At 41.1% G+C, this 18,920-nt stretch overlaps 1 protein-coding gene across 1 annotated transcript in view; it reads left to right on the top strand.

Annotated features, from left to right (window-relative positions):
* Positions 1-4,998: 4,998 nt before the first annotated feature.
* Positions 4,999-18,920, top strand: part of CACUL1 (CDK2-associated, cullin domain 1) — a gene marked incomplete at both ends in the record, with an annotated part of 23,264 nt that continues 9,342 nt past the window's right edge. Inside the window, 2 exons of the mRNA XM_010179874.1 lie at positions 4,999-5,125; positions 11,966-12,068. Of these exons, the coding sequence (XP_010178176.1) occupies positions 4,999-5,125; positions 11,966-12,068 (230 nt within the window). The remainder of the gene's footprint in view (positions 5,126-11,965; positions 12,069-18,920) is intronic.

Below are 18,920 nucleotides of genomic sequence, written 5' to 3'. Positions count from 1 at the left end.
TTTGGTTTTGTTCATGTTGTAGTTGCAGATTAGAGCTTGTCTGCTGAGCCTTTTTTGGCCTAATTCAGGTGGCAGATTAATGAAGGAAGAAGACTAGATTGAAACCCTTTAAGATCTTTGAAGGGCCAAATCTATTTCTCCTTCCTTGAGATTTTGGCGAGACTGAGAACTAAAGTCAGACATAATAATGCGTAGTTAATTTTATAGGTTTTCTTCTAGTTAAAGCATCTTACATTTCCGTGTTTTGGTAAAGTTAGGACTAAACCCTTATTTACAGTTGATCTGCTTCAGTCATAATTACGGATTTATAAAGCAGTAATGTTATGAGAAATATTTTTTTAAGGCTGTAAGGGAGAAAAATGAGAGTAAGAGCTTTTAATTCTTTAAGCAACAGTCTTCCATGGTAGTAATTGCAGCATAACTCAGTTGTGAAAATTGAGGAGCTTTCCTTCTCATTTTTTTAATTATTATTCTTTTCAAGCAAGGGTGGTTATAAATGTACTTGGTGCCAGTCCCATTTAGGATGGGCACACGTCCCACGAGCGATGGCACATCCACTAAACCTGTTGACCACCCTGCTGGGTAACGTAGTTGGGTGCGGTGCGTGTGCTGTGCTGTGCTGCACAGGCAGATTGTCTGGTGAAGGAGAAGTTTAACATTACTTTACTAACCGGTCTTAACGCAGACTGAGAAACGTGGAATAAAAGTAGAGTAGAATTGAAAGCAAGCGCACAGCAGGCTCATAAACTTGCTAACGTGTGCTTGGATGTGTCGGGCAGAGGACAGAGCAAAATCTATTCTGCGAATGTGCGCATGTTGGTTGAGAAAAAGGAGAGTGTAGAGCTGCAGTGATAGCTGCAAATCCGTCGGTCAGTATCAGACCTCTGCTTGAGGAGTTTGTGCTCTGTGACACGATAGTTTAGGATTGTGGGGTTCGTTTGCTAATTAAGTAGTAAAGCTTCATCTATGTCACTTTGTGAGCTGAAATAAAGCCCCTGAAAGATGCTTAGCTGCTTTCTTTGATTTTTCTTTTCCTTTTTTGCTTGTCAGAATAAATATCAGATATCTGTCAGACCAGTGTCTGCTTGTACGACGGTGCGGTGAGCTGAGAACAAGAAACCCACTCAGCAGATGAATGCCAAGTGAAGTTTTTAATTCCTACCTCAGCTGTTATAGCTACAGAGAAGGACCCGACTATGCAGCCGTTCAGGATGTTCACACACTACAGCACTTTCCCATCCATCATTCCCATACTTTATGGCCAGGTGTTCCAAGACAGAGATATCCTGCCTCACACCAGCAGTGCTCTGGTCGAGATAACCCAGGCACACAGTGCTTTGTGCAGTTTTGGACTCTTGCTTGTAGGCTGGTCTAAGGTCCTGTTAATAATAAACATAGTTTAATCTTTTAAAGATTGCCTTTGTATAAATCCCAGCTGCTATTTATTCTCTTAATAATGTTCTCATGGGAATCCCAGCTTCTGCAGCGCCTTGGCTTGCAGCCTGTTGCTGTTTCTTCGCATGAGGGTAGGTTGGATCACCTGTCCTGCTCCGTCCCGTGCCTTTTTAGCTATAGTTTTACAAGAAGGATGGTCTTTAGATGTGAGCATAGTAAGGATTTTGAGTAGCTTTTCAGGTTAAGTTGTCTAAATAACAAAGCCAACAGTATCTGACTTTTTTCTTTTTTTAATTATTACTCTTCTCTTCATGTTCTGTTACTGTTCCAGCATCTGTGAGCTGTGTGTGTTTCCAAGTTTTCCGTATCAATTTCATGGGGGTGTATACCTCCTCTTGGACTTGTTGTTGTTGTTGGTCTTTTTCAATCTTCATCTTTTTCACAGGTCTTCTGATTCAAGTTGATATCAAAGAATTTGGTAGCTTGGAGCAGGCTGTGTTTCAGTTACGGCTGTGATACTGAAATATCTAGGTTATGATGTGAAGCTCATGCATATTCTTTTTTACTTAAATGGTTTCACTGCTGCATTTGACTTAAACAGCTTTTTCTTTTGAACTCTTCTGTATATGAAAAGCAGCAGTTGCTTCTCAAGCTTTACTGGTGAAGTCTGTTATAATTTGCTGGAAAACACTGGGTTCCTGTCCTTTTGATCAGACTGATTTCTCTCCCAGCCCTGCCCCAAACTTGCTGTAGTTGGATAATACCATACATTCTTTCATACTTGGTTACAAAATGTCTGTGTCACTTCCCAGAAATTTAATAAATCTCAATGAAATGAAAGTAATCTTTCAGTACTACCCTTTCCTTGCAATTTGAAAATGAAGGCTGTTGGACAAATCCTTTTAAATCTTGAATACCTAATGTAGGAATAAACATTCAAGAATGACATCCCCAAAAGATGGAAAAGTAAAAAATTAAAGAAGTTTCTACAAGGGCAGTCTGTCTTTTCTTTCTAAGGATCTGTGTGGTTCCTTTCCTTCCTGGTCTTGAGGTTGTTCGTGCAGAGTTTGTAGTTGGAGGGTGCTACTTGAAGTCATCCTTCACTTTGTGTGTGTGTGTAAGCACCGCCAGAAAAAAAGGATGTTATTACAATCTTGTAACAGTCACAGGTTAAAGTAATTTGCTTTCAGGATTAGAAGAATAAAAATAGTGATTGTTCAGTGTGTAGTTTTTGGACTCTTAACTATATAAATATTGTGGTTGGCTTAGTTTCAGAACTGAAGTGTGGAAATCAAATGAAATACTTGCAAGTCTTTTGAATGAAAATGAAGCTTTTCTGGAATGTTACTTTGGACTCAACAGTGTTTCCTATGCAAGTCTCCCAGGGCTGCTTGTAAAAGCATTTTGTTCTTTACCTGTGCAGCACTTCTGATGGGCAGCCCTTCCTGGCTGCTGCTGCTTTCTTTTTCCACGTTGTAAAAAATAGAATAACACAAAAATAAATAACGTACTGTTGAAATGTCAAATTAAAAAAAATTCTTTTACACTTTTTTCAATTCTTACTTGATTTTTTTTTTAATTGAATAGAGTTAATTTAATATGCTAAACCAGATGTGAGTGGGATTATACACTAAAATCTTAAATCAAGATTTGGTCTAATTTATGCTGACTTCAGTTTAATGTTTTCTGTGGAACACAGCACTTCTGTGGAGACCCACCTTTTTGGAGTAGTAAAGTGAAATACCAGTGCTTGGATTTTGCTGTTGAGCGTAGACATGAATAGTAAATGCACTACATGGTGCGTTTACTCCTGAGAGCATCTGCCCAGAGCCTGGGCTGTGCAAGGGGTGAGAACTCAAGCAAGTCATCGTGAGGCAGGTGGATAAGGGGTGAATTTACTGTCGGGCAGGTGCTGTGCTGTTCCTGACTGCACAGATGCTTTTACGTTGTGGAGCTGACTTGCTGGACGTGTTAACTTACCTCCTGATAGTTGTGTACCCAGACCCGTAACCTTTATCAAGTTGTTAGCAGGCGGTGTCGTACTTTTGGGTTGCAGGCTGGAGCACTGGGACAGCATCCTCGACGCTTGGTAGTGGTGACCTGTTCGCTGCTCAGGCACTGCCAGGGTTAACTCGGTCTGTTTCTGTAATGCGTGTGAAGCAAGAGTGAGGCAATAGCTAATTTGGTGAAAAGGGGGCTAATAGTACTGCAGTGATGTTCTTCACTAAGCAAGGTTTCTGGCTGAAATACCCCCCAAAGGGTACAGGAATCTCTAATACTTCTTCTTACGGCTGAAATACCCCCCAAAGGGTACAGGAATCTGTAATACTTCCTCTTACACATAGCATTCAAGTGCTTTCTTGTCATGTGCTTCTCTTTATTCCATGTTCTCTTTATGCTCTTCTTTTTGTCATGACACTGTTCACAGTTTTGTCTGTATTTCCCTAGAATTGTTCTTCATAATGCTGCCAAAAGTGACTTACCCAGCTCCTTTGAAAGTAATGTTTCTGAAATCTTGCTCCTCAAACCCAGCAGTGAATCTGTGTTTACACACATTTAAAATGCAGCCCTATTCAAAATACTTATTTTTGGTTCTAAACTGAACTGTTTGGGGTGGGAACTATCTTTATTGTATGTTCCATATAGCCCAGACCCACTTACTGAGCTTTAGGTTTCCTGGGCTGGATAGCTTTGATATGAATTATGCCCTGTGCTGTTGGTTACGAAGGGCCTTGTTTTGAGTGGGTGCTGTGAAGCTCTGGGGGTGTGAGAAGCCAGCGAGGTAGTGCTGTGAGTCTGTCTCTGGAGGGAAGGTGTTTACCCATCTACTGTGGCTGCTTTTGGAGCCAAGCCACATGTGGTTAGTTCAGAAATCCTCCCTGGAAAGAGAGATTAAAACTCTTCTGTGGCTTGAGCAAGAGGGTGCAGCTGGGAAGCTCAGGAGGATAATCAGGGGGTGATGGGGAATGCTAACTTAAATGCCTCCTGTTCTTCCCTGTGTTGATTCTTATTTAGAAAAGGAATATTACTGTGCCTGCTAGAGGGGGAACTGTAATACTGATCCAAAAAAGGTTGCCTGGCAGCCTAACTGCAGTTGAAGGCAGAGAGAATTGCATCAGCTCTTACACTGAGGAAGCTGCTGGTCCCATCTGAGACTTTTATAAAATGAATACATCTGCTGAGAAGGGATATTTTAAAAAGTACCAGCCTTGGTCTGTTCTCCTGCATGTGAGGACCCAGTGTTGATTGTTGATTCTGGACTCCCACAAAGTTGCATAACTGAGCTAATGACTGAACTACTGGGTTTTTATTATTATTACTAGATTGTCATGCTAGAACTCCCAGGAGTTTGCTTTTCACTGCTGCTGAGACCCTTTAGAAAATGTCCAAGCACTGCTTTGTCAGGTTTTCTGATTTATTTTCTGTACGTGAAAAGCTACAGGTCTGGGCTTTGGTTTTAGGTGAGGTTATCGTAGCAGAAGTGAACTGTTCCCGTTTTGGGTTTTGGCCAGTTTATCAGTGTGATCTGTAATTACAGAGCATTCATTTGCTTCCAGTCTCTTAGATAATGTTACTAAATGTAGTTTTGTCTTTTTCTTGTAGTAATGAATGTTATAACCATTGAAGACTATAAGAGCACATATTGGCCAAAGTTGGACAGTGCCATAGATCAACTATTAACTCAGAGTCCTGGTGACTACATCCCTATCTCCTATGAACAAATATACAGGTAAGGAAATCTTTTAAGTACTATGTTACTTTTTTTTTTTTAAAGTTAAATGTTAGTAGTGGGGGTGGTAGGGGATTTGCTTCAAAACCACACTGCTACTCTAAACCAAAATGCTGACTATGTGAGAGACCTGGCAGTTTCTTAGGAGATTGATGAAAATGGAGATACCTGTTCTGTAGGTGATGGGTATCCCAGGGGTAGGTAAATAGGGTGGAAATCCAGTAGCCGCTACTGCATTTACTACCCAAGATACTGTTAAAACTACTTGCCCTTGCCAGCAACACAACTAGTAGCACTGCTGTTTTGGTTTTCTTTATGATCATGTTGCAACCTGAGAAATAACATAGGCAGCTCAGTCACTGCCTCTCATCAGAGGCTTTCAGCTGTGTTGTCCCCTGCCCCCAAGCTTTTGGCTACTTTGTCTCCAGTTTGAAATTCCGAGTTAGGTAACCAGATAGAAGAACAGCAGGTGTTCTGTCTTCCCTCTTAATTCCAGTTAAAAACTTACTAATAACTTCCTCTTTCCTCTCCAAACTTTTGGAGCTGCTATTATCAGGACTCAGACATGATCGTGTGTGTAAATAATTGAGGTGATCATTTGATTGGGGAGACATTTTGCAGACTTCAGTGTTAGTAATAAAAATCCTTTCCCCAGCTTGAAATCCCCGATGTGCAAACAGCTGTCAGTGAGAGTTAAGCCAACTCTGATAAAGAGCAGGTGTACAGAATTAATGCTTTAATACCCAGAGTAGATCTGTACCTAGTTCTGGTTTTCAGATAACAGGAGTTTATCCCTGTCACCTCTTTACTCCTCAAAAGTTTTATTTATTGAAGGGCTAATGGGTTTTAAGTTTCTCCTAGGTAACCCTTATGCAGCAGGGTGACACTTGAGGCAGCATTGTAGTGATGCACAGGTGTCTGTTGCATGTGTTTTACTATTACCAAAACAAAAGATCTTCTGTAGCTTAGCATTACTGCTAAAGCTAGTGTGTCATTTTCTTTTAAAAATGATGTCTGTGGTACTAATTACTCTGACACAGCCTCTTCCAGCTACGAAATTGATTATTATTTTTTAAAAAATTATTTTAGAGTGTACCTTTGCTAGACAAGTTAGATTGACAGGGGAAGGAAGACTGATTTTTTAAAACTGAATTTAATGAGGGTGCTTGCTTGGAGTATAATGGAGAGTCTGTAGCACTCTTGGGGTTTGGATCCTCTCTGTTTCTCTAGGCTAGTTCTTTAGTCTGAAGAATTGGGTGTTTTTTGAGGTGCTTTGAACAGCTACATATGGGGGTGTTTTGTGTGTGGGTTGTTCCCCCCCACTAAAACTGAGCTGAAAATAAAGTAGTCTTTTTGATCATGTTTGTGCTTGCCCTAGTTTATTGGGATAGAATCATAAGATCAGTTTTCTGTTCAGGAAAGCTACATTTCTCTAAGGACCACAACACTTGATCTCATGGTAACAAAGTGGTAAGATGCTTTTTACTATTAGATGTTTTACTTTTTGGCCAGCACTGGTATATGATGATCAAGATCTTGGGATAGACTAGGGCAGAAGCTGGGATAAGCGGATTCCCAGGGCAGTTGACCCCAAGCAATGAAAATTATTCTGCACCATAAAGATCACACTCACTATAAATGAGGGAGTTTGCTAGGGACACGTCTTCTCCTTCCATGGCTGACATCCCAAGAGGATGCTATCTTACTCCTGAGGCCTCCCTCAGTATATCAGCTGAGTATAGCTGTGTACTTTATCTTAATACTGTTATTTCTTCTTATTATTAAATTTGTTTTTATTTCAATCCACGGGTCTCTTTTCCTCATTCCCCTCTCTGGCTGGAGAGGAGTCGTCGGGTGATAGAACAACTGTCTAAACCATGACAGTGCTGACTGAAGGAATCAAGGTTTCCATAATGCAAACTCAAAATATATTACTAGATACCCAAACTACTGTATTGGGCATGATCAGTGATAACTGTAGGTGGCTACTCCACAGCAGTGAATGCTAGGACACTAACTTCAGAGGTGTGTACGCAGATATTTACTGTGTATCAGTTTACCCTTAAGGTATCAAAGCGTGATTAGTGACTGTTTTTGAGTCCAAAGCCTGCCTGTGCATAATCACTTCCTATTAAAAGGGTTAAGTAGATGGACAGAGAGATGTGAAGGAAACCTTGAGATGAGGAAAATGTGAACAGCTGAGTTGTACTTCTAGTAACTGTTACAACTGCCTCCCGGGTCCAATGCAATTAGATGGCTGTTCTTCAAGATGAGTTATGCATGTCAGATCTTCATCTCTCTCACCTTCTGATGTGCTGCTTGGGTATTCCTTCTCCTGAGGTGCTGGGTTATGCTAACAGACCAAGAAGCTGGTGACTTTTTGGGTAATAGCAGGGCAAGGATGATTCACAGAATCAGCCTGCAATCAGGAACTGAAAACGGGATCTGAAAATGGGGAAGGGACCTCTAAATAGAAGTGTTCAGATAAAATGTAAACACAGTCTGCACGTACATACAAAGGCTGGTGTTTGACTACAGAACGTGGTGCAGATGTAGGTATAGCAATATTGGATGTAACAGTAAGCAGACTTGTAATTAAACTGAATTTTAAAGTACATCATTGCAAATGAAGTGGTCAAATTGTGGTGGTGTCAGTATCCTGGTTAGTTGTGAAGCAAACAAACACACGACCATCTGCTGTTATTACCTAGCTAGCTGGTTTGTGAGAGATCACAAAAATCAGTCTGGCTTTTCTTAACAGTGTTTCTCTCTTTAATCCAGATTAAACTGAATTTTTTGCTGTTACTGCAGCATACCAAAATGTCTTTAGCATTTTCTTGTTCCAAGACAGGATCTGCTATTGGTAGGCTTCATGTGAGAGGAACACGATGACTTGGGCTGTTATTTAAATAATACCAAGCTATACGTACTCAATTATTTTTACAATATAATAGTAGGAGAGGTGTGGAGTGTCTTGATTTTTAAGAAATAGCATAGTTTGCCAAATGAGCAGACATTGCATAGGGATGAGCACTGTAGTTTTGGGGCTTTCGGAGTTGTCAAAGGGAATAAATACAAACTTCTAAAAGTGACTGATAATTCACTTGTAAAACCTTCCTCCAGATGACTTTGAGAGTGGAAGTTATTGAATGAGAGTGCTGTCTTGGCCCCTGAAGGCTTGGAATTGGTGCCTAACCTCTCACTTGCATTAGAAAATTCCAGTAGCCCAATGTCTATGGTTGTTTTAATCCCATCTCTGCAGTTTGTTTGTCATTGTACCACCCTCTCAGTAGAGAATTAGAATGTCACGATTCCCCTGTGGAGACACAGTGTTGCTGAACCATAGCTTCAGACTTTCAGTGCTGTTAAAAACTTGCAGAATTCAAGTCTGGGATCTGGACCTTGCTGGAAATAGTTTGTTTGCAGATGTCCTAGGGAGCAGTCTCTGGCCTGAGCTGCTCACTGTCACAGTACTGTGTGCAGAGGGATGGAAGGAGAGAGGAGCAGAACAGAGACATGGGGAGGAGATTTGGCTTGCCCGAGATATCAGGTGGAGTTTTATCAGGTAGATGCTGGGCTGTTCAGAGACTGGTTGACAGAGTACTTTGGGAAGCAGCCCTGAAGGGCAAGGGAGTCCAGGAGTGCTGGACATTCTTCAAGAAGGATATCTTAAAGGAGCAGGTTGTCCCCGTATGCCAAAATACAAGCTGGCAGCAAAGAAAAACAGCCTGGCTGGGCAGAGAGCTTTTGCTGGAAGTCAGGGGAAAAGAGTTTATGACCTTTGGAAGAAGGGCCAGGCAACTTAGGAGGACTAGAAGGATGTTGTGAGGTTATGCAGGGAGAAAATGAGAAGGGCCAAAGCCCAACTAGAACTTCCTCTGCCTACTGCCATAAAAGACAATAAAAAATGTTTCTATATATACATTAACAACTAAAGGAGAGTTAAGGAAAATTTTCGTCCTTTACAGACAATAAAAAATGTTTCTATATATACATTAGCAACTAAAGGAGAATTAAGGAAAATTTTCGTCCTTTATTGGATGCAGGGGGGAACATAGTGACAAATGATGAGGAAAAGACTGAGGTACTTAATGCCTTCTTTGCCTCAGCCTTCAATAGTAAGACCATTCTGAGGTACTTAATGCCGCCTTTGCCTCAGCCTTCAATAGTAAGACCAGTTGTTCTCGGGGTACCCAGCACCCTTAGCTGAAAGGTGGGGATGAGGAGCAGAATGAAGGGGATAATCCAAGGGGACATGGTTAGTGACCTGCTACACCACTTAAACACACATAGGTCTATGGAGATGGATGGGATCCACCCAGGTGTCCTGAGGGAGCTGACAGAAATGCTCAACAAGCCACTTGCAATCATTTATCAGCAGTGCTGGCTGAGTGGGGAGGTCCCAGTTGACTGGAGGTCAGCAAATGCGATGCCTGTGTACTATAAGCACTGGAAGCAGGAGCCAGGGAACTACAGGCATGTCTGTCCAACGTTGGTGCTGGGGGAGGTTATGGAGCAGATCTTCTTGAGTGCCATCACGCAGCATGTACAGGACAACCAGGTGATCAGCATGGGTTTATGAAAGGCAGGTCCTGCTTGATTAACCTGGTCTTCTTCTGTAAGAAAGCGAAAGGCAGGTCCTGCTTGATTAACCTGGTCTCCTTCTGTAAGAAAGTGACCTGCTTAGTGGATGAGGGAAAGGCTGTGGATGTTGTGTACCTAGACTTTACCAAAGCCTTCGACACTTTTTCCCATAGCATTCTGCTGGAGAAACTGGTTGCTTCATGGATGTGCTCTTTGCTAGGTAAAAAAAACTGGCTGAATGGCTGGACCCAAAGAGTTGTGGTGAATGGGGTTAAATCCAGTTGGAGACCAGTCACAAGTGATGTTCCCTTGGGCTTAGTGTTGGGGCCAGTTCTGTTTAACACCTTTATCAATGATCTGGACAAGGTGATCGGGTGCACCCTCAGTAGGTTTGTAGATGACACTAAGTTGGGTTGTTGATCTTCTTGAGGGTAGGAAGGCTCTGCAGAGAGTCCTGGACAGGCTGGATCGATGGATGCAGTTGGAGACCAGTCACAAGTGATGTTCCCTTGGGCTTAGTGTTGGGGCCAGTTCTGTTTAACACCTTTATCAATGATCTGGACAAGGTGATCGGGTGCACCCTCAGTAGGTTTGTAGATGACACTAAGTTGGGTTGTTGATCTTCTTGAGGGTAGGAAGGCTCTGCAGAGAGTCCTGGACAGGCTGGATCGATGGATGGGGCCAATTGCATGAGGTTCAACAAGGCCAAGTGCTGGGTCCTGCGCTTGGATCGCAACGACCCTGTGCAGTATTACAGGTTTGAGGACGAGTGGCTGGAAAGCTGCCTGGTGGAAAAGGACCTGGGATGTTGGTCAGCAGCCAGTTGAATACAAGCCAGCAGTGTGCACAGGTGGCCAACAAGGCCTATGGCATCCTGGCTTGTATCAGAAATAGTGAGGCCAGCAGGACCAGGGAAGTGATCATGCCTCTGTACTGGTGAGGCTGCACCTCAAATCCTGTGTTCAGTTTTGGGCCCCTCACTACAACAAAGACACTGAGGGGCTGGAGTGTGTCCAGAGAAAGGCAACGAAGCTGGTGAAGGGTCTGACGCACAAGTCCTACTGAAAGCGGCTGAGGGAACTGGGGTTGTTTAGTCTGGAGAAAAGGAGGCTGAGGGGAGACCTTATTGCTCTCTACAGCTAAGCAGGTTGTAGTGAGATGAGTGTTGGTCTCTGTTCCCAAGTAGCAAGTGATAGGATGAGAGGAAACAGCCTCGAGTTTTACATGGGGAGGTTTAGATTGGATATTAGGAAAACTTTTTTCACTGAAGGAAGTGGTCAAGCATTGAAGCCGTAGAGTCACCGTCTGTGAAGGTATTTAAAAGATGTGCAGATGAGGTGCTTATGGGTATGATTTAGTGGTGGATTTGGTAGTGCTAGGTTAACGGTGCGACTTGGTGATTTTAAGGGCCTTTTCCAAGCTAAACAATTTTATGAAAGCACTCAAGAGATATAAAAGCTGCTTGTTGGTGTTAGTCCTGGCAATGACAGCTACCTTATTGTAACTTCATGATGAAAGTAATACATGTATTTATTTTACAGCTGTTGTAAATACATTTCAATACATAGCCTTATTTTACAGATGTTATATTACCGTATGAGAACAATAAAATGTTTATAAACACTAAAGCACTGAAGACCACAGTTAACACAGCCAAGCCATGGAATGTAGAATTACATTTTTGTTGTTCTTTCTCTGCATCTTTGTTATGAAAATGTAGGCTTTTATTAGAATTTAAATAACAACGAATGGAGTAATGATCTTGGGTCTGTGATTTTAGAACTTATGCTATTTCTTTTTAAAATGCTAGCATGGTTTGGGTGAAGCTTCTATGACTGCTTGTCAGTGTTGCCCTTCTCTTAATAAGGATTTTGCCCTAGAATATGCATATAGTCATTAAACCTGCTTATTTTAATGGAGACCTCATTCACATAGGAGAGAGAAACCCCAGAATGAGTAGTGTGCTGTTGACAGAATTATCCTGGCTGTTCTGAAGTGCACTGTTAAGAGACCTCATTGTAAGATAACGTGAGGTTGGGGTGGGGGAGTGGGATGGACACACTGGGGCCTCCAGAGGAGACTTAAGAGTCTGCTGGAGCTCATTCCGAATTTAAGGCTGTGTTTAAAAGTTCAGCAATTGTTCAGTTAACTCTAGTACCCTCTAAATTGAGACTTGAACAAAGTATTTTGAAGTCTGTTACCCTTCATTGCAAACTGTTGTAAGTTCATTGTTTGTTCCTATATTTGTTTCTGCAGTTGTGTGTATAAGTGTGTATGCCAGCAGCATTCGGAACAGATGTATAGTGACCTAATAAAAAAGATAACTAACCACTTAGAGAGAGTCTCAAAGGAGCTGCAGGTAAGAAGCTGCACAATCTAATTCTGTCTTTCCTGGGATCTGTGATTATATCAGAGCAGCATGTAGATGGCCCATGGAGGGGATTGCCATTAAGACTGATTTACACTGGCTTACTAAATTGTGGATTACTTCATTCACTAACTGGCTGTCAGACAAAATACCAACTTTTCGATCCAATTGCATGGCACTGACTAGCCTTAGAGATCTGAACCATGTGGAGAGCAGTGGCTAAAATTAATATATAATAGAGAATCAAAGACTAGAGGATGGGAACTCTACAGTATAATCTAGGCTGTAAATGTTTCAGTCAAACATGATCTGAGCACGTGGCATGGATGCCTGCCATTGCTCTCTTAATCTGAATGAAGTGTTCATGGTCTTTGTGCATCACAAAGAGCACAAAAGGGAAAATCTAAAGGAAAAAACATGAGGTATGTTAAATATGAATTGTGAAGTATAAATTAGAAATTACCGCATATGAATGTTTTGTGCTACAGTTTATTCTGCATTTTTCTTGCCTATCTCTAGATGTCAGTGGTTTACAGCAGTCCTTATACAGTTTGTATATCCCTATCTTTCTCCGCATCTTATTTGTGCGTCCATGTTTGTTTTCATGTGTGTTCCTTGTTGAGAATTCCTTTTAGACTAGAACCTCCAGGCATGTTCCTGAAATCGTCCTTGCTGTAGCAGCAACGTTTATTTCCCTGCAGCTTTTGTCACTTCTGTAACTGATGTGTGAGTTGTGGACTGACTTGCAGTGCATCAAGTTGAGATGTAAAATGCAATGAATCCCTAAACTCCAGCAGCTCCCTCAGTGCTTCTAACAATTGGTAACTAATTTCTGTCAGCCAAAAGCAGCCTTACTGCTTTTAACTGCATCAGGTACTTCTGGCTAAACGTGGATTCGCATCAAAATATATAGCACTGTGATTGCTCCGATGTCCTTCTCATTTCATTCTTTTCCTCTTGTGCTTTCCTTCTAAAGAAAAATAACCACCCTGCAATTCATGGGCACTGTCTCTGGGGAAGTCTTTGACCATAAAATATTGAGGTTGTCTTGAGCTAGGTTCTTTGCTGCTTTTCTCTTTTACAGTTTCTTTATTGCTCATGGTATGAGCCTCACTGTTCTGTAAAAATTCGTTAGAGCAGATAGATGTAGTATTTAAAATAAAGCCTTGGTTCTGCTGAGCTGGTGCAGCCTGTACAGTTTTCTGCTGCCTGTGAGAACTACAAATCCTTGCAGCTGTACAGGTTTGGCCAGTTCTTCTGATACATCCCGTGGTAGTGTGCTGCATTACTGCGCTTTGAATTTGGGAATCCAAATACCCCCAATTCCTGACTCTGTGGTAGTCCTTGGTTGTTTCCTCTAAAGTTCCAAAACTGAATGAAGTGGCCGCTTTTAAAGTTTGCTTTAGCACATATGTGCTTTAAATGCTTCTGCCTAGAAACAAGGCTGCCTTCTGAACATCAGCTGTTGAAAGAATAATTGAGACAACAATTTAATGCAATCTTTGTCTTGCAAAAGTTTCCTTACGTAGGTTAGACACACCTTGTCACAGGTGGCAAGAGGGCTGTAATACAGCACGATACCATCTTGGAGCGCGTTACGTGAGTTTTGTCTGACACAAACATTACTTTGGTTTTGGGTTGTAAATCCCACTTTTCAAGCTGCTTGAAGTACAACTCATGCACCTTAGTATTTTAGTAAAGAAACTTTAGCTGTGGGTTGGGGAACTTACTAATAAGAAATTACTTTGCTACCATGTATTTTATTATCCTGATACTTTTCTTTGATCTTACTGCATTTTGGTGACACTTGGTCACTTGGGCTTTATGTTGAAAACCTGGTGCTAGATCTTTACTCCAGCAACACCAACAAATTTCTTTGTAAGTCTTGGTCGTTTGGAAGTTTCTGGTTCACACATCATGAAAACATGGGTGGGCTGATGTATTCCCTGCATGGTAGACATTGGGTGAAAAGCAGGGAACATTGCTTGCTGAGTAATAGTACATTTAGATGAGATTAAATTGCTTGTCATCGGACCATCAGCTCTTTGCTTTGGGGCTACCTACATCCCGGGGCATTTCTAGCACCCTCCTTACTGGATGTGTAAGGAAATGATCCTCACTTCAGGCTGTTTCAGTTATAGAGAGACTGAGCACGGATTGCCTGGTGGTCTTGCAATTGATGTCTGACCAGTTTCTCTGCATTATTTGCCATGTGGAGCTTCTGGTAATTGAGAATTAAATTTGCCTAATTCTTGAGCTGATCAGAAGTTTGGATTTTGTGTGCTGGAAAAAAAAAATTAGGGTGGCTGCAGAAAACAGAAGTGAACACATTTCCTGTTGTGTTGAGGTCTGTGAAGCTTGCAGTGTATGGTGATTTTCCCAAGATGCTTTATTTGGAAACGTTTTATTGGTAATGGACATAGCCCATTATGTTGTGGTTTAAAATAGTGACGGCTGCTTTGGTGGGTAAGTGCTGAGTCATTCAGATGTACGAGGTAGGGTGGATACACAGGCATATGCTTTCAAATTAAATACATCTCTCTTTAACATGAATAAAAGTATATTTGCATTAGGCACTAGTGTTTCTGCCTTGCTTTAGGCACTCTGAAAGTCATTTAAAATCAAGTGCTCAGCCTATTACGTATCTCTTCAGCAAAAGACACTGCAAAGTACTTTTAAGCACTGACAGTCAATGCACTGAGGCACTGAGCTGCTCTGTGACAAAACAGCTTTTTTGTGCAGGTGAAATATTTTCATTTTGGATAGAATAATCTCAGTAATGCCTTTAGGAAATGACCGAGATCTGAAAAGCAGGTTTTTGTCATGTTGCACCCTCTGTTTATTTAGAGAGAAGAGAAAAAAGGATCTCTTGGCGTTCTTTTGCTTGTGTTTGTTGTTTTTTGTCTTGACCAGAAACAGTTGAATTCACAAGCTGTATGTAATTTTTCTGTTTGTTTGAAGTTAAGTGAGAATCCGTCTTTCTCTGAGTAAATACACACTGGTTTGCTTGTGTTGTTTCTATTTTAAATCAAACAGAAGTGGTAGAGCTAAATTACCATGATTTCTTGCTTAAATTCCATCTGTCTAAAAGCAATTGGCTCCAAATTTAATCCAATGCTGATAGCATATGTAGGCTCTTGAACACTCCAGAGGGCTCGGGGTTTTACTCCTCTGTTGTTTCTTGAGATATGTATGTGTGTATGTCTGTATTATTTTCTTCTTATGAACAATATTTTTTATATCATGAATATGACTGCACTGAGCAGTCACTGGTGTTGGTAGGGAATCTGCATGGTTGCTGCGTGACCCCCAGGACCTGCAGATTTAGGGTCTTTACTGTGCAATGCCAGAAAGCTTTCTTGACTCATATTGATCCTTATAACTTCTCAGCCTTCTGTCTTGTCAGCTCTCAGACCAGTCGGTGCAGTGTATGAAAATATCTTTGCAGCTATTGTTTCCTTGAAAAAATATGCATTGGAGTCAGGTTACCGTAAAAGCCATTCTGCCATTTTGAGGACTGCCAAATCTCTGGGAATTGAGTGCCTGGTATCACCTCGCTGTTGGTTGCCATCTGTTCTTAAAAATATGGTCTCTGCTGTGGTCAATCTGTTCCTTCCTTGCCTTTACCTTTCTTCTTTTCTGTCTGCCCTTTACCTTCGAGTTTGCTGCTGTGACTATGTGGAGTTTACCCATCCAGTGGTGAGGAGCCTGTCATTTCCTGCCCCAGCTCTTTCCGAAACATTAACCTGATAAATACAGATGCCTTGCTGCAAACTTCTGAACTTCCTTAATTGTCTTTTGGAAGCAGTTGTGTAACTTCCAGTATTCCTCCTGATTACAGGAGTAAAAGCATGAAGCTTAAGTGGGTTGTCACATTTACCTTGTGAGCTCTGCATGTAGACAGGGTGGTACCAAAATGCATCCAAGTCGTGCTTTGAGGGACTGGTAAAATTGAGCTTCTGACTGGGCAGAGTTATGTGCTGGGCACCACCTCACAGCAGTTCTTGATGTTTGTACCTTAAGGTAATTTTATCCCAGATTGTTCTGTAGATACATATTGCTTTCCTTCCAAGGTACACTGATAGTTGCATTACCTTTATATAGTGCTGTATTGTAACTGAACAGTTATGTCAGTAAAATAGAACTTTAGACAACATCATCTGTGGCTGTTTTTGTGTAAACATAGTAAATCAGGTCTCTGATGAAGTTGTGATTAGACTTTAGTAATGTACTTTAGGGAGGCCAGGCTCTATACTCCATCCACCTGAAGCATCCCCTTCTTATTACAGTGTTTGTGTGGGCATTGCCTGACTTGTGAACCAAATGAGGAATAGTGAGCCTTCTTCACAATTCATGTCTCATCTCTTGTAGCATAGAAATGAAACTCAAAATAGCTCTCGTTAATTTGAAAGTAGTTGATTCCCTGAAATATAATTTCCGTATTTGCAGTAGTTTCTCAAACACTTAAGTAGAAAACAAATCTGCCTCCTCTATATTCTGTCTATAGAAAAGATCAGAAATAGATGTGGAAAATGGAAATTGAGAAATTGCGTTTTCTAACTCTTTTCTTACTAAGTATGTTCAATTGCTAGTGTTTCTTAAAGTCTGTATGGTTCAACTGCATGATCTGTTAATATTGACAGTCTGTTTTTTAAAGAGAAGGCTCAGACTGGCCATTTATCTCATCCACAGTACTTAAAAGGAAAAAAAAAAACCCACAAACTGCAAATCATCCAGTGCTGTAGGCATTTATCTGTCAGTTTTGCTGGGGGAACATTGCTTAATTGTGTGTGAAACAAGCCTTTACTGCTGTGAATCGCACTGCATCGAATCAGATTAAATGAATGATCAGTATTAGATGGCAGAAACCAGAAGTGTTAGAAATGCTTGCATCTTCATGTATGAACATCAAAAAGATGGCTTTTGACTCGAGGCAGGGGGTAGGGATTGTCATATTGCCAAAATTGCCATTAAAAATGATGTTGTCAGGAGCAAACTAACCTGAGAAAAGCATCCTTGCCTGCAGCTTTTTGAAAAGGCTTGTTTGTGTTCCTGCAGTCATTTTTGGTTCCTTGCCACACTACAGACCTGTAGTCTGGTGGTCCTTAGTTTTGGTGGCCCTTGGATACAATGTCTTTTTGTTTCACAGACGTGTAGAATGGAAATGGAAATATGGCCTACATCTGCTGCTGTGCTCAAGACAATCATATGAGAGTATTTCATGATGCCGTACGGTTTTGAGGGCAGACTTGAATGGGAAGATAGTCTTAGATATCAAGCCAAAGTACAATCCAGTCAGTTTCTTGTGAAAAGTGTTAGCAGTACTCTTGTCTAGTGAGGTAGACTTGGGCAGCGCATAAATTGTCTGCAAGGCGAAGAAAACAAATTATGTTTTCTTGAGAAAGAACAAAAACTGGTTTAAAAGATTCAGCCCACTTACATGAATAGCAGGTTAATTTGTGTAGTCATAGCCATTCTCCCTTTTTACTTGGCAGGCGTGGGAGAGATGCTGCAGCATGTATGCTGGCATTTTGGCAGTGAGCGTGTTCCCAGGAAAATGGAACTGCCCATTCAACGTAGGAATGTGAGCTTCACTGCATATATTGCTGATTGTGCCAGATGAATATTCATAAACACATTAACTTTGTGTTCCTCAAACAAAGGGCTGTTGTCACTGTTTCTTTCTTGAGAGCCATTTCTGAGTTGTCTTGAGCCAGCAGCGTGTCTTCTGGTTTCACTTGTTTGCGCAGTCAAAGAATGATACTCAAAGTGAGAAACCCCACGTCTTTCATGTGTACAGTTTCTTGCCCACAAGTGCGTTGAAAAGCCTGGATATTAGATTTCAAATAAGGGAAGGGTAATTTAGTGTACTGGGTCTCTAATTGCTTGTTTTGTTTGAAGATGTCTGTCCTGCATGTCATCCTTTCTCAAATGTGTTTTCTTGTTACTTCTCATTTCTCTCGGTGCTCAGATTTCAGCTGTGGTGCGTAAGGAGCCGAAATGATGTCTTTGACATCAGCTTTCAACAGCAGCCGTAGCATTTTGTGCTAAGAAGTTGTAGTCTCAAAACCAAGCTGAAGATGCTAAGCAAATGCAACTTCATCATCATTTGAGGAACCTGACCAAGCATTCGGTGCTCCCGTGGACAGATGTACTATACAGTTGCTACTGGAAAACTGTTAACCGAGTCGTAGATGAGAGCAACTACAGGAGAGGATTTAAGCTGTCTCCCTGTATAGAGTGTTTTTTAAGAAACCCCAACAAATAAAACCAAGAACTCCATTGACAGTTTGATAGGATTCACAATAGGGAGTATAGGAATGAAGGAGCCTCTTCCTTCCTGGAAAACCTTAGGCTAGCTGTATATCTTTTCTTTGAATAGCTTCTGTAATGCATCCCTCAGGTAAGGTAGGAGTGGTTGTTAAAGTCTTAGTATTTTATGTGGGGGGTTCTAAGAAGTAAATGTTGTGCTTAATTTTGTACCTCTCCCTGTAATTAAAACAGCTGAGTTTGTGTTATCTTTTCTGGACTAGGACCAAGAGTGAAAAATATCAGCCTAAGTGGTTCCTTTTAAGCAGTTCTTTTAATAATAGCTATAGATGAATAAATACAGATTTTAAAATGCAAGTTCTAATCTAATGGTGGCCATTTAATAGAAAAATGTTAGCAACATCTTTTTACTCTTTAATTTGGTGCCACGCATGGCTCTTTAGTTTGTAAAATTCATGGAGTTTATATAAAGTTAATACCACTCCAGTTGCCATCTTATTAATGTGAATGTAGAGATGTAGAGAAAGTTCCTGTGCTCAAACAAGCAATTGATTTCAGTCGAGCAGTTTTGAG

This window comes from Mesitornis unicolor, unplaced genomic scaffold, assembly GCF_000695765.1.
Source record: "Mesitornis unicolor isolate BGI_N332 unplaced genomic scaffold, ASM69576v1 scaffold3172, whole genome shotgun sequence".
In the NCBI taxonomy this organism is placed as follows: Eukaryota; Metazoa; Chordata; class Aves; order Mesitornithiformes; family Mesitornithidae; genus Mesitornis; species Mesitornis unicolor.
Note: the sequence above shows the minus strand (reverse complement) of the source record. Positions and strands in the feature narration are given on the sequence as shown.